The following is a 12,991-nucleotide window of genomic DNA, read 5'->3' on the forward strand; positions in this document are numbered from 1 at the left end:
AAAAGTCTTAATTAACCTCACAAACGAGGCGGGAACCGGAGAAGAACAGCTACACCGTTCATCAAAAAGAATGTAAATGCTGTACAATATTAGTTGGGGCTTATTTTTTTTTTTTAAGAAATCTCGTGTAGCTTTTTTTTTTTTTTTTAAACACACCAGGATAATTTCTTTTACAAATAGCAAAATATATATGCTGCATTTATGCAGATACCTTTTAGAAGAGTTCAAGATTTTGATAAAACTATGTTGCTGGAGCGTGGGTGTTCTTTTTCATATGGTCTCTGCATTCATCAAATAATCCCTGCCACATACTGAAAGGAATGATCCGCCGACGTTGCGATGGTAGTCCTTCTGGGGAAGGAAGCAGGGTAATTATACACCAAATAGCCACAGCGCAGGGTGAGAGAGATTTACTCCTCGAAACCAACTATTTGCCTATTCTTTTAAAGAGTGGCGACTGAAGGTCAGGCAGAAAGATGCACAGACCTAATTTTGTGAACCGCTTTCCAATGAACCCATGAGGGCATCTCTCACCTTTAATCCATTGTGCTGCTCTCTCACTCCTGAGTCATAGCATAGCTGGTTTTGGGTACACTTAAATCGTTCAGTTTACTTCCCCATTTATCATTAAAAATCACAGGAAGCTGTAGTTTTCTCAAAAACATTGCTTTATTTTAGTGCGTTCCATAAATGCAGCGATGCAGTGGCCTAGCTGCTATACAAACAGTACAAGTAAAGAAAGTGAAGTTGTGTGTAGTCTCCATGATGTTAGTAGTAGGGCCTGAAATATTCCGTCTATCTCAATTCCATCTGTCCATGGGAAGGCAGTCCACCTCGCAAACCTGTTAAAGAAAGAGCGTCTCAGTTACATTCAATTCACATATTTATATGTTACTGGAAGAATTCCAACCATGATAAATAGTGCATGCACAAAGACCCGAGACAAGCTGAGCACAAGTTTTACAAGACAAGAAATTACATTGACCTAGGAATCTTCAAGAATCTAAGAGATCAGACTCCCTTTGAGGAGGAGGGAGATGCTAACTGAGGCAGAGTGAACCTCTGATATGCCTAACAGCAGGGAACAATAATCATAGGGAAGGTAAAAAAGTTATGATGTGAATGATAATATTAGTACAAAGAGACACGCGCGTGGTGGATAGATGTTTTCTAGAAGAGAGGAGGGCGGCCATTGTTCTTAAGCCAATAGGAAAATGCAAACAATGCAATTCCTATGCAAAAGCGGAACTGCTTTGAAAGACCTACTGAAAAACAAATGCGAAATAACATTTAAAAACCCTTTCATAACTAGCGAGTACTCGGACCAAGAAAAATAAAACTACGCCAAAGATTTAGGGCTTCCAAACAATCCAAGCTGTTAATGCACACCAGAGAACCGCAGCATGACCAACCTCAACATGTGCACAGACCCTGGGTCTTCAATGGGAAGTATCACTAAGAGAAATTAGAGGTATCTGATAGAGGTATCGGATTAACACATAGGAGGGATATGTTCAGGAGCTACATGCATTATTCTGTCAATGTTTGTGGTCAGGGTTGTCTGAGCGAAAAAAACCACCAGTTATTCATGTCTGCGCTAGAGCTGCTTCTTTTGCACTTGCTCAATTTCACCTATCCCTCTCATCATTTTGTTGTTGTTTTTTTTTTTACATAGATGTAGCCTATGTCTTCCTATGCCACAATTACACTGGTGTTTGAAGGCAGGCGGTTCTTGTGCCGAGTGAAGTGACTTGCCTTGCTTTTATATAGTGCTCTTCGGTTAAATAAATCATAAAGCTCACTTAGTCATCAGTAAAAAAAAAATAAAACCAACAAAAAAAACATTCGGCCAACATTCAGAAGCCTTGTTGGGAAAATGAGTGTGCCTTTACTATTACCATATTACTCAAGATTGTAACTGGAAGCGGGTGCTGTTGAAAAGTTGTACAGCATTATATGGCCTCCGGAATTGCTATCATCAGTACAAAAAAAACAAGAAACTTTTACTGGTTTGGTCTTGGACATTCAGATTTATGGTAGCACATTTTGCCTTGCAACGGTCTCAGAGATAGAATTGTTGCTACTTATCAATCTGTCAAGCGTTATAAAGCCATTTCCAAACTATAAAAAGTCCATCACTCGCTCCAAAGTGAGAAAAGGTTGTAAATGACACCTACCAAGCTACACAGAAAATGAACCTCAAGACCAAACCTATAATTCTCTTAGAACCCGCTAAGTACACCAAAGCTACACTGAAGGCGCTCTAGCCTCTGTCAGCATGGTAAACAGAGTTCATGTTTCTAACATTAGAAAAGGCGGGAATAAGTACAGTTCTGATGCAAAGATAGCCAGGAGAAACCACTTCTGTCTATTAGGAACATTGTTGCACAGCTGTTTGCAAAACAGCACCTGAAGGAACCACAAGGTTTATACAACAATGTGATCTAGACAGATGAGTCTAAAATGCACAGGCCATATTTGGCAAAAACCAAACACCAAGAATCACCTTTATCACGCCATACCTACTGTCACGTGCATCGGGACACCCCCGGAGGTAGGCGTGCGTTCGATTAATGGTAATAATAATAATAATAATACTTTGCAGCCGCAGGATCTGGCCACCACTATCATGGAGTTCACTGTGATTCATGTACATACACCAGTGTATTTTAAGATTAAAATGGAGGAATCTGTTCAACAGCTTAAGCTTAGCTGAAATTGGATTGCAAAACAGGATAGGGAATGACCAGCTCAAAGTTCAAACCTCAAACTCAGCTAAGATCCTGTGGACTTTGCCAAAAGAGAGCGGTGCATAACTGAGTAAATGAACAAAAGCCTACTGAATGTTGATAGATTTTGTTGTTGTAGGTTTTGTTAGAGAATGATGAAGCAAAACGTGATATTTGTTATGTTAGGTTAGATGTATCTACTGCTAGGATTTAGTGAGGATTAGATGGTCATAGATGTTTTAATGTATAAAAACCATAGACTTCAGGTGGTGTTTTTTATTTTTCACATCATTATCGATTAGTACAAAGACCACATTTTTATCAGAGCAACTTTTTAGTCCATGCTCCGTTTTCTAAATGTAAATACATGTCATAGTTCCTGAAACTCTTCTGCGACCCTCTTTAACACTCAGTGCCTGTGGTACCTTAAGAGAACATGGTGCTCCTGCCCGTCCAAAGCTTGCGTTTATGTTGAAATATAGATAACGCCTTTGTCCAAGTAAGGACTAGTGGTCACAACATTTGCACTTTATTCTTTAATTACCCTTCTCTGTTTGTATTTCCGGCATCTTGCCAGCAGCATTTTGCAGTGCTTGAAGCTCGATCCATCTTTTTTGGGAAATTATGAATACTTGTTTCTCCCTTTAGAGATCAGCAAAGTGTACTATAATCGATGCCAGTGTGACCGCGAGTTCCATTCCATGATGTGACATAATCTCCACCATTTGTCATCTGTAACCATCCCATTATAAGCAGCAGAAATGCGACAGGATTGACTTTATTTACAACACCAAAATAAACTGATGGTTTAGTGTATTCCATTTAATGTAGCCCAGCAGAGTTCTTGTGTTTTATCCCTTATTTGTACACTGCTTTATATCAGCATACGGGAGTCTCAAAACACATACTGGTAGAAGGTGTGGTAAAGAGACACCAAAAAGAGTTACGGGTGAATAATGAGATAGCAGAAGTGAGAAAAGCCTAGTGAATGGAGTGCCTTCCCCAAAATGCTGACAACACTCGGGTGCAGAGCAGAAGCGTGTTTTGAGTAGTCAATCCTGGACCTTTCGTAGCAGGTATGGAAGAAGAGAGCAGGAGATGTGTAGTATTCCACTGCTTGCAATTTCTTTTTTCTTCCCCCAAAATGTCTTTGCAACCAGCCCATGTCTCAACGAGTAGGAGACAACGAGTACTGTATTAATTAATCCGAGGCAAGGTACTTAACTATAGGAGCTAAATTAGCCTGTTACAAACACTCTTCAAGATTACAATTGAAAGTACATTAGTCCAAAGATTGAGAAAGGACCTCGAAGAAGTCGTTGCATAGACTATGGGTTCAATCGTGCCTGCGTTTGCAAAGAACAGAGACTTCAGTCTCCTCCTGAGCCTCCACTTGGCTGCATAGATTGAGTTAGATTCACCAGCCTGCACGCCAGACATTTTGGAGCAATTTAGTTTGCTAACTTTCAGCGGTTTGTGGTCTGTACTGGGACGTGATAAAGAGCACAGAGAGTATGCCCATGGATAACACAGTGGATCACCTAGAACTCTCCAGCACAAAGCATAAGAGACAACGACCTCTTCTAGGATTTGTGTAAAGTACTGTGTGTAATAAATCAATTTTACAGAGGACATATCTGCTAAGAGAAAGATAAATATGCGCTTATACCTGTAAACATGTTCATTTTTGATAAAAAATAATAAAAAGCACAGACTTGTTACTTTAGTCTACCGATTATGGCTGAGTAGAGCCGAGCTGGGTGTGGACGGGCAAATAGAATCTTTAGTCTTACAAATAGTTTTCTTTAAGGAGCAATTCTAACCTGTTGTGGCTTCTGCGCAGTCCTTACTCCATTTTCTTAGGATTGTTTACAGCAACATAATGGTACAAGACAACGAGGAGGAAGAGAGAGACTCCCAGCATGTTGGCGAAAATCGCAAGTTGCACGTCAGTAACCATCCTGCAAAAGAATAAAAATCTGTATTTACCCAAAATGCTATGACATTTTCTTACCGCACTTCAACACTAGAAATGAAAAGCCACTGCAGACTGAGCCAAAATTAAGCCTGTAACTTTACGTTAGGTACGGATGTTTTTTATAACACCTAATACCATTTCCTCAAGAATAAATAATACTTCATAAATGAACGGCAATAAGTATATAGTTTGCACAGTGGCGATATTTAAGCATTTAGTAGCTAGTTACGTGCTCTATTTGATGGGAAAATTAGACTGAAGCTTTGCATCGCGTGCGTAACAAACTCTTTGTGCGTATTTTAGTGGTTGAGTAAGCTGCAATTTAAGCACCCTTTTAGGAGGATATGAAAACACATGCTGCTGGAATACTGAAGGTCCAGGGCTGTGTTCCCATTAAACATATGAACTGAAAAGTGTCTGACAAACAGGTTGAATTTTTCAAATTAATACTTTAGTTTACAGAAAATTCTTTATCTCAAGCAAGCATATATTTCTCATTGAGCGCAAATATAAAGGTTTGGTACGTTGACAGCCATAAGCTCCATGAATGGGCATATAAACAATATTTTGTTCAGTCTCCAAAATAGTACTACTTCGGATTGGCCAACTTCTCTAGTCTGTATTGACAGCTCCTGTCCTGCTTTACTACCCAGTGCTTTGTAACAGTTTTGCAGTGGAATATGTGTGGAGTTTTCTTCGGTATATTATGTTCAAATAATTGTGTTGCACATTGAGGGCATCACACTCTCGTTTGGGGTATGAAGCACATAATTTCCACACAAAAAATACACAGATTTTTAGCATTTATATCATACATTTCGCTATTCATTTTTATTTAAGAAAAGCAAATTGGGCGGCAGAGCCGTCTCAGTCTAGGTGGCTCAACAAAGGAATTCCCTACACTTAAAAAAGTGACTTACACCGCTTTAAAATTCACATGGTGGTTGTTAAAGTATTGTATTCACACCACTTGGTCTCATTACCAAAGATGCACTCCAACATCTGTCTTACAAATTAAGAATTTTGGAATCAATAGACTCCGTTAATACGATTTTATGATGTGCTAAACATGCTCAGAACCATTTGTTAATTTAAAAAGTTTCACAACTTTTTTTTATAACATTATTTTATTGTTGACAGCCAATACAATACAAGGGCCTTGTAGGGCACCCAAGGTACGTATGCAAGGTAAATTACATGAAAGTCAACATTTTCAGCAATAAAAGAGGATTCATTACACAGAAGATATACTGCAGGAAAAAATAAGAACTGAAAAGAAAAAGGAAACAGTGCCACATTACCTCCTTTCAACAAATACCACAATTCTGAATGTAGGGAGAATGTTTGCCACCTATAGTTACATCGAATAAAAGCACTTTCGAATAATTTGCTTTTGTCTCCTCTTCTGTTATGTTCCCTGTAGGTGTTGCTTATTTCTTGCCATGCGCTAGGACGCCCCTTAGCTGGGGCAGCTGTGCGCAATACAAAAGTTTGTAACATAACATAACATAACTTCTTAAATGCCCGTTGACTGGTCATAGCAGTGGTTCCTCAGCGTCGGACAGAGGGGAAGGGGGGCCCTAGATATAGTCAGCCCACCTTTTCCAAATTTGTAATGTTTATGGGGGCATCCCCTCGCTGCAAAGACCGAAAGTTCCAGACCCATACAAAAGTCTAGACCCCTTTTCCAAACCCTAAGTGATGGTGGAGATTCGTCTTTCCAGAGCCGGGTGACATCTAGTTTTGCCAGAGTAAGACCAAGAAATAAGAGGTGGCGCTTATATCTATTTCCACCTATATCCTCTGTAATATGCAACATGGCGAGCCTCGGTGAGGATGCAATGTACCACCCCAAAACCTCAGACAAACATTTGAACACCCTCCTCTAGAACCTTGACAGTGTTGGGCAGGACCAGATAGTATGTAGGAAGGTACCCTCCATAGATTTACAGCGTAAGCAATGTGGGGATGCGATAAGTTTAGCACACCACAGCCTGTGTCTGGTATAATAGGCTCTGTGTAGGTATTTGAATTGAATAAGACACAGGCGAGCTGCGAATGCTGTGCTGTGCAGGGGATTCTGGAGCCTCCACCCAGTCATCCTTCTCTAAAGGCCCTAAGTCCTGTTGCTATGCCTCTCTAGTCTTGTGCAGTGTAGTAGGTGGTATTGTTAAGTGTGCAGTATTTTTTGGTCATATTATGGTCTCCCAGGTCGCCATAAAAACGTTAGCCTCAATAGGGTTAAATTCAGAAATCTTTGTTGGATGAGAAATAAATGGGGTAAAGGTGTGTCTGAATTGAAGATAGTGATAAAATTGTGTGCTGGGCATACCATATTCCGTTTGTATATCGAGGAAGGACTTGCAAGTGCATCCCCGTACAACAGCCCCCACTCTATCTATTCCGATTGTCTCCCAGCCTCGAAAGCCGGACAGTTGCGTGAGCTGTGGTAGCAGTCCGTTGTTCCACAGTGGAGTTTCCCTAGTGAGTCTCATCCACCAACCCATCCGACAGAGTGCCGACTTCCAAATCTTGAAGACCGTAGTTGTGGAGGGTGGTAATTCTCGAAGTAATGCCCCTGATTGAGAACCATTGGAGGGCGTTGTCTCCCAACAGCAAGTGTTCTACAGCATATGCCGGGTCCCTGCAGTCACCATACCACCAGTCATTGAGGACAAGTAAATGAGAGGCCATGTAATACGCCTGGACGAAGTGGCCACTCCGCCGGAGTAGGTGGATTGGAAACAAGTCCTCAGGGCCAATAGCGATGCACAGCCCCCCCAAGAGAAAACGGGCCAGGATAGCATTTAACTGATGAAACCATGTTGGCTTTTATCGGATAGGGATGGTTCTGTAATTGAGGAGAATAAAGGAGACTAGGTAGGGAAATCATTTTAAAAATAGCGGATCTACCAATGAGAGATAAGGGGAGATGGAACCACAGTCGCGTTTCGTCACCCACCTAAGTCCACAGGGGGGGGGGGGGGAGGGGGGGGGAGGTTCTTATTCCACCCCAATGCTGGAGACGATGAAAGATATACTCCCAGATATTTAAAGCCGTCTGGGGCCACTACTACTTCCCGCGACCAGACGCCCAGCTGGTCTCCGCCCCGCAGCAGCCACAAATAGGATTTTCCCGGTTCATATAGAGGCCGGATGTTTCACTGAAGATCTGCATGATGCGGAGAAGGCGTGGACTAGTCCGGTCAAGGTCTGTGAGGAAAAACAAGACATCATCCGAATAGGGCGCTATGCGGTCAGACAAGCCCGGTGCCCACTCGAAACCGCGCAAGTGCTTGTCTATAAAGTTGTTCAACTTTGTAATTTAAAGATTTATAGTTGTACCAAATACACAGAGCCTGGTCAGGTACAGAGAAGCTTCAAATATTTTGAGAAAAAACTTCTTGTTGTCGCCCACCTTGCTGCCAACAATTGAAACATGCACAGCTACTTAGTGATCATGGCAGGGAGCCTCATCTCAACACTGACAAAAGTGGCTCATTTCATACAGTTCCGACATGACAGGTGAAACCTGATATGTGTGTAGAATTGAATACGAAGAATTCTGTCTTATTCCTAGGATTCTCATTTTTTGCATAGCGCTAATTTTCAACAAATTTATTTATTAGTGAACTTTACATGACAGTGTAACCTGGTCTTGCTGTCTTGACAAAGGGTGTTTCTTAGACATTATGCGGCTGGAATAGGACCGCTTTAATTATTGCCCTAAACTGCACATTGGGGCATAATTATGTTTTCCTACTCAGTTGTGGCAAATGTAGTAGCAGCAGCAAAGAAAGAGCTACACTTTTTGCAAGAGACAATTCTCAGTGCATAGAAATTATAAGGTCCCTAGTCCCACTCTGGACCAAGATTATCAATGCTTCTCTTCTTCAAGGAGAGATCCCCGACTGCCTGATGTCGGGGCTAGTTCTGTCTATTCTCAAAAAACCTACGGCTGGTCCAGAAAATCTGAATAATTTTTGACCAATCACAAACATCCCCACTCTGGCAAAACTCCTTGAGAAATGTGTTCATGAACAACTGTGAAACCATATTGAGGAATTCCAACTTCTTGATCAATTCCAACTGCGCTTCCGTCACAGCCACAGTATTGAAACAGCCATCACTCATATAGTCAGTGAGTGACGCTCTCACAATGCTGGACCAGAACGAATCTTGCCTACTAATTCTACTCGACCTCTCATCTGCTTTTGACGTAGGCTCTGCACTAAAATGGCTTGCCTCTTTTCTCAATACCAGAACTCAGAGAGTCAAATCCAATCAAACTCGATCCAATTCCAGCTCCTGCACTCTGGGGTGCCCCAAGGGTCCTCTCTTTCTCCCACACTTTTCAAACTATTCATTGAACCTCTTATGGAAAACCTTAAAGCATCTAACATTCAATACCACATGTATGTGGATGACACCCAATTGTACATGAAATTCTGTTCCCCCTACGATATCAAGACACTCAACGGAAGCCTGCAAAAAACAGAAAATGGGTTAACCTCCAACCACCTCAAACTGAACGCCCTCAAAACAGAATTCCTCCTGACCAAGCAAACCTCAATCATGGACAAATATTTATAAAACTTCTCCGTTCTGAACTGCACATCACACATCATAGACTCTACGAAGTTGCTGGGAATAGTGCTGGATAAGAACTTAGAAACATGCAGGATCACATCAGCACGGCTACGCAAAGGAGCGAATCTCCAACTAAGCATCCGAAGGAAACTAAAACCCTTCCTTCCCCAGGATGACTTCAAATCTGCTAAGCAAGCGTTAGTCATCTCATGGTTGGAATACAGCGGTGCTACCCTCTGCGGCCTACTGAGATACAGATTAGCCCCCCTCAGGGCATCTCTGAATGCGGCGGCTAGGCTCATCACTAGCTCCAAGAAAACCAACCACATTTCTCCGGAGATCACATCTCTTAACTGGCTTCAGTTGTAGACAAGGATACAATTAAAACGTGCATGTATGACTCAAAGTACTGCATTTCAACACTCCTCTGTAACTGGCAAATAAGCTTGAACTGTCGGGAGGTGTCAGTTCCTCAAGGAGCTCCAGTACCTTGCTGCTCAAACCGAGGAAGTTTAAAAAAAGAAAAAAACGTATAATTGTACATTCTCAGGTATAGCCCCGAGAATCTGGAACTCCCTACCTGCGGAAACTAGATTGATTCCTATACCATTTTCCTTCAAAAAGGAAGTGAAAGCTTTACTGATGAGCACGTCGCTGAGTTAGAAGCTTTTGTATTTGTCTCCTATCATGTACCACTTCTTTCCTTGTTACTTGGCATTTGTATGATCTCAATGCATGCCTTAATTTTGTCATTACATACTTGTTATTTGTATAGGACGTTGCTTTTCTCCCACAACTGTCTTCCTGTGTTCCTCAATTAGTCTGTAAAGCGCTCTGATACCCTCTAGGGTCATGTTCGCGCTATTTAAAACTAAAAACTTTTAAAATAAAAAAAAAATAAATAAATAGGGAAATACACACATGAGTTTGTAGGGATTCTTATGAATCTCAGTAATGGTTGGCAGACTGAAAATAAGGTATAGGCACTTACTGAAATATTCAAACATATATTGCAGTAGGATTGAACAAATCAAATTGGAACATGCTACAATGCCATCCTAAAGGGGCCGAGTCTCTTCGGTCCTCTGGGATGATATTGCTAGGGAATATGCTAACTAAGCTGGTAGTATCTGTGGAACACTGTGCAAATGCTAAACATTTCTTTTAGTGTGATCTGTTGTGGAAATTACGGATATTGTGTTTACGGATATTTTTAAATCCAAAAATAGGCTCTTTCAAGTCAAACACTTTCACAGACTGCAGTCTGTTTGAACTACGACCAACAACAATAACGTTCACCTTATTTACTGTGCAATGTAAGTTGTATTAGATATTCTGGCTTGTATATTTACTGCCTGCTTGTAACAATGTAAAGCTTTACAGCACACGTCGGGCTCCAACCAAGCTTTATAAATCAATAGAATCTACCACCCGACCCCCTGGATACTTAGAGGGGCTAGATTATGCCCAAGGCCAACAAGGATGAATTACACGTCATGGAAAGGTGTTCTGAAAAGAGTTCAGACCTCTACTAAACAGTTCCAGATCTAAACTACTGACGATCACGAACATGAGTTTATTACAGAGGGCCCACCTCCTAAAAGAAACCGTTATACAGAGACTTTTCTAGGGTTGAGGAAAAGTTTAGGAAACTGCCCGGAAAGAGCAGCAACACATCGAAATACTTTTTCAGAATTAAACTATATAAATTTAGAAAACTTTTATCAATCATGAAAAAAAACAAAATAACGGTATATTTGTTTGAATAGCTAAAACCTAGATTGCCATTCACCGCGTTAAATAATTTGCATCAGCTTTAAAAAGATTCTGCAAAATGTCGCATATGGAAATGAGAGTGGGCAACGTGTTAAAGCGGACGCGTGTCCTCGAAGGTCACTATTGCTGAGCGATAGCTGGACGTAGCTTGTGAGAGACAAACAACTTAAAACAAACAGGGGTCTCAAAGAGAGAGTAAAAGTTGTGTGGAAGGGATAACATTCTAATGCAGAACTACTGAATCAAAACACTACCACAAAAGGCACAGCACAGAATAAACAGAAAACAATTAGTTGTTCTCCCCGAATTTAACAATATGCAAATCTGGGATCTAGCTTAACCTGAAGTAACAAAAACAATAAAAATAGGACGGATTGAATTGAGCCAATGCTTAACTAGTGGGATTTCCTAGGGGCAGCATATTACTTTGTGTTGTGGTAATGGGTTCTAGTTTAAACACTAGGTCTTGCTACATTTACTTGCTAGGTGCACGCCATGTGGCGTTTCTATAGCCCATTGCCAATAAACCAATTCCACAAACTGTTAACCCCGTTAGGCGTCTCTAGGGCCTAGTAATGGCCTTTTCCACTAGTGTGTTCCTACTGGAGCTTCGGATGTCCTGATTTTTGACAGCTTCCTATTAGGTATCACACTATAGCGACCTGGCATCTTAATTTGTTTCTTCACCAGGGAATCTCATTCACTGAAACGTCATCAGTAGCTGAAGTGACATCACACACTCTTTGACCAACTCTCCTCGATGACACCACAAGACTGACCCATTGTCCCACCTTGATCCATTCATTAGCTGCAGGGGGTAGAGGGAGCTAAAAAACTGTAAATTGCACCAAGTAGAACACTAGTTTCTGCGGAGAAAAGGGACCACAACTGCAGCGACGGGAGAACCAAAAACCAGACCAAGGGTATCATTTGTTTAGACTGACATTGGTTCTGGATTAGCTACCAGTGTTATCCATGTATTCTTAAAGAAACAGAGCATTCTTATTTCTGTTCTCTGTGTACTCCCTCTCCTCCATAATCCGCACCGCAGGTTATGGTTTATTGGATTAAATATTTTGAATGGGGGTCAATGCTTGAGGGAGTGAAATGAGTCAACAGACGTATGAACTGCGGTGTGCAGGTCAGTGTCATCGGTTCAATCGATGGCAACTTGTTACCCAACCTTGTGGCGGGGTATGCAAGTACCCCATCCGTTTCTGTGCAGGCGTGACAGTGTGCCAGGTGTTTTCAATAATACAGTGCAGTGTAAGACTCTTTTATGGCCCCAGCTACTGGTCTCGGACTGCAGCCCCTCATCAATGCCACTCACTGTAGCCTCTGCACGGCTGGCTTTAAACTCTTGCTCCTTAATGCAGCCTCTTATTCCCTGCCGTCCCTTTAACCCCGCGGTTGTCTCTCACATCTGACTCTCGTGCATGCTTCCCAAATACTAATGTCAGGAGTTTTGAAAGACAGAGTACTGGTTACATTTTGCACTCTGGGTATATTGGGAGACTTTGGGGTGCGTGCTAAAATGAAAGTAAACTCGTACACGTTGGGGAACCCATCTCTAGAGCAGACCGTCACCGGGCTGCGAGCGAGGACTCACCTGGCCGTTCCTGTCACCTCAGCCCAGGTACCAAATCTAGCACCACAGCCTGCCTTCTGCCGTTCCCACTGCGCACTTCCGGTGCTGCTGCCACCTCACTCTTAGCTACTTCCGCAACGGAAGTGAGGCAGCCAGTTCCGAGAGACACAGGGCAGGCGGCCATGATGACTTGGAGCAGATTCCCTGTCAAAGAGCGACAACGGATATATATTTGGCAGATTTTTCTATGCGTATTGATTAATAGTTGGTGAAATTGCTTTTCTGTATTTAAAAATGTAGAAATATATGTTGGTTTAGTATATAAAAAAG

The 12,991-nt window shown here is 41.7% G+C and overlaps 1 protein-coding gene across 1 annotated transcript; it reads right to left on the minus strand.

The window, feature by feature from the left end:
* Positions 1-650: 650 nt before the first annotated feature.
* Positions 651-12,773, minus strand: OST4 (oligosaccharyltransferase complex subunit 4, non-catalytic). The gene is made up of 3 exons (XM_086928127.1): positions 12,683-12,773; positions 4,553-4,690; positions 651-842 (listed from the first exon to the last, which is right to left on the minus strand). The coding sequence occupies exon 2, from the start codon at positions 4,687-4,689 to the stop codon at positions 4,576-4,578; it is 114 nt and encodes a 37-aa protein (XP_086784253.1). The 5' UTR covers position 4,690; positions 12,683-12,773; the 3' UTR covers positions 651-842; positions 4,553-4,575.
* Positions 12,774-12,991: the final 218 nt, after the last annotated feature.

The sequence above is a fragment of the Lissotriton vulgaris genome, chromosome 6 (genome assembly GCF_964263255.1).
Source record: "Lissotriton vulgaris chromosome 6, aLisVul1.2, whole genome shotgun sequence".
NCBI classification, from domain to species: domain Eukaryota; kingdom Metazoa; phylum Chordata; class Amphibia; order Caudata; family Salamandridae; genus Lissotriton; species Lissotriton vulgaris.

What these genes read in the sequence shown, in the direction of transcription:
- OST4 (XM_086928127.1), bottom strand. Translation starts at nt 4,689, where the DNA reads ATGGTTACTGACGTGCAACTTGCGATTTTCGCCAACATGCTGGGAGTC.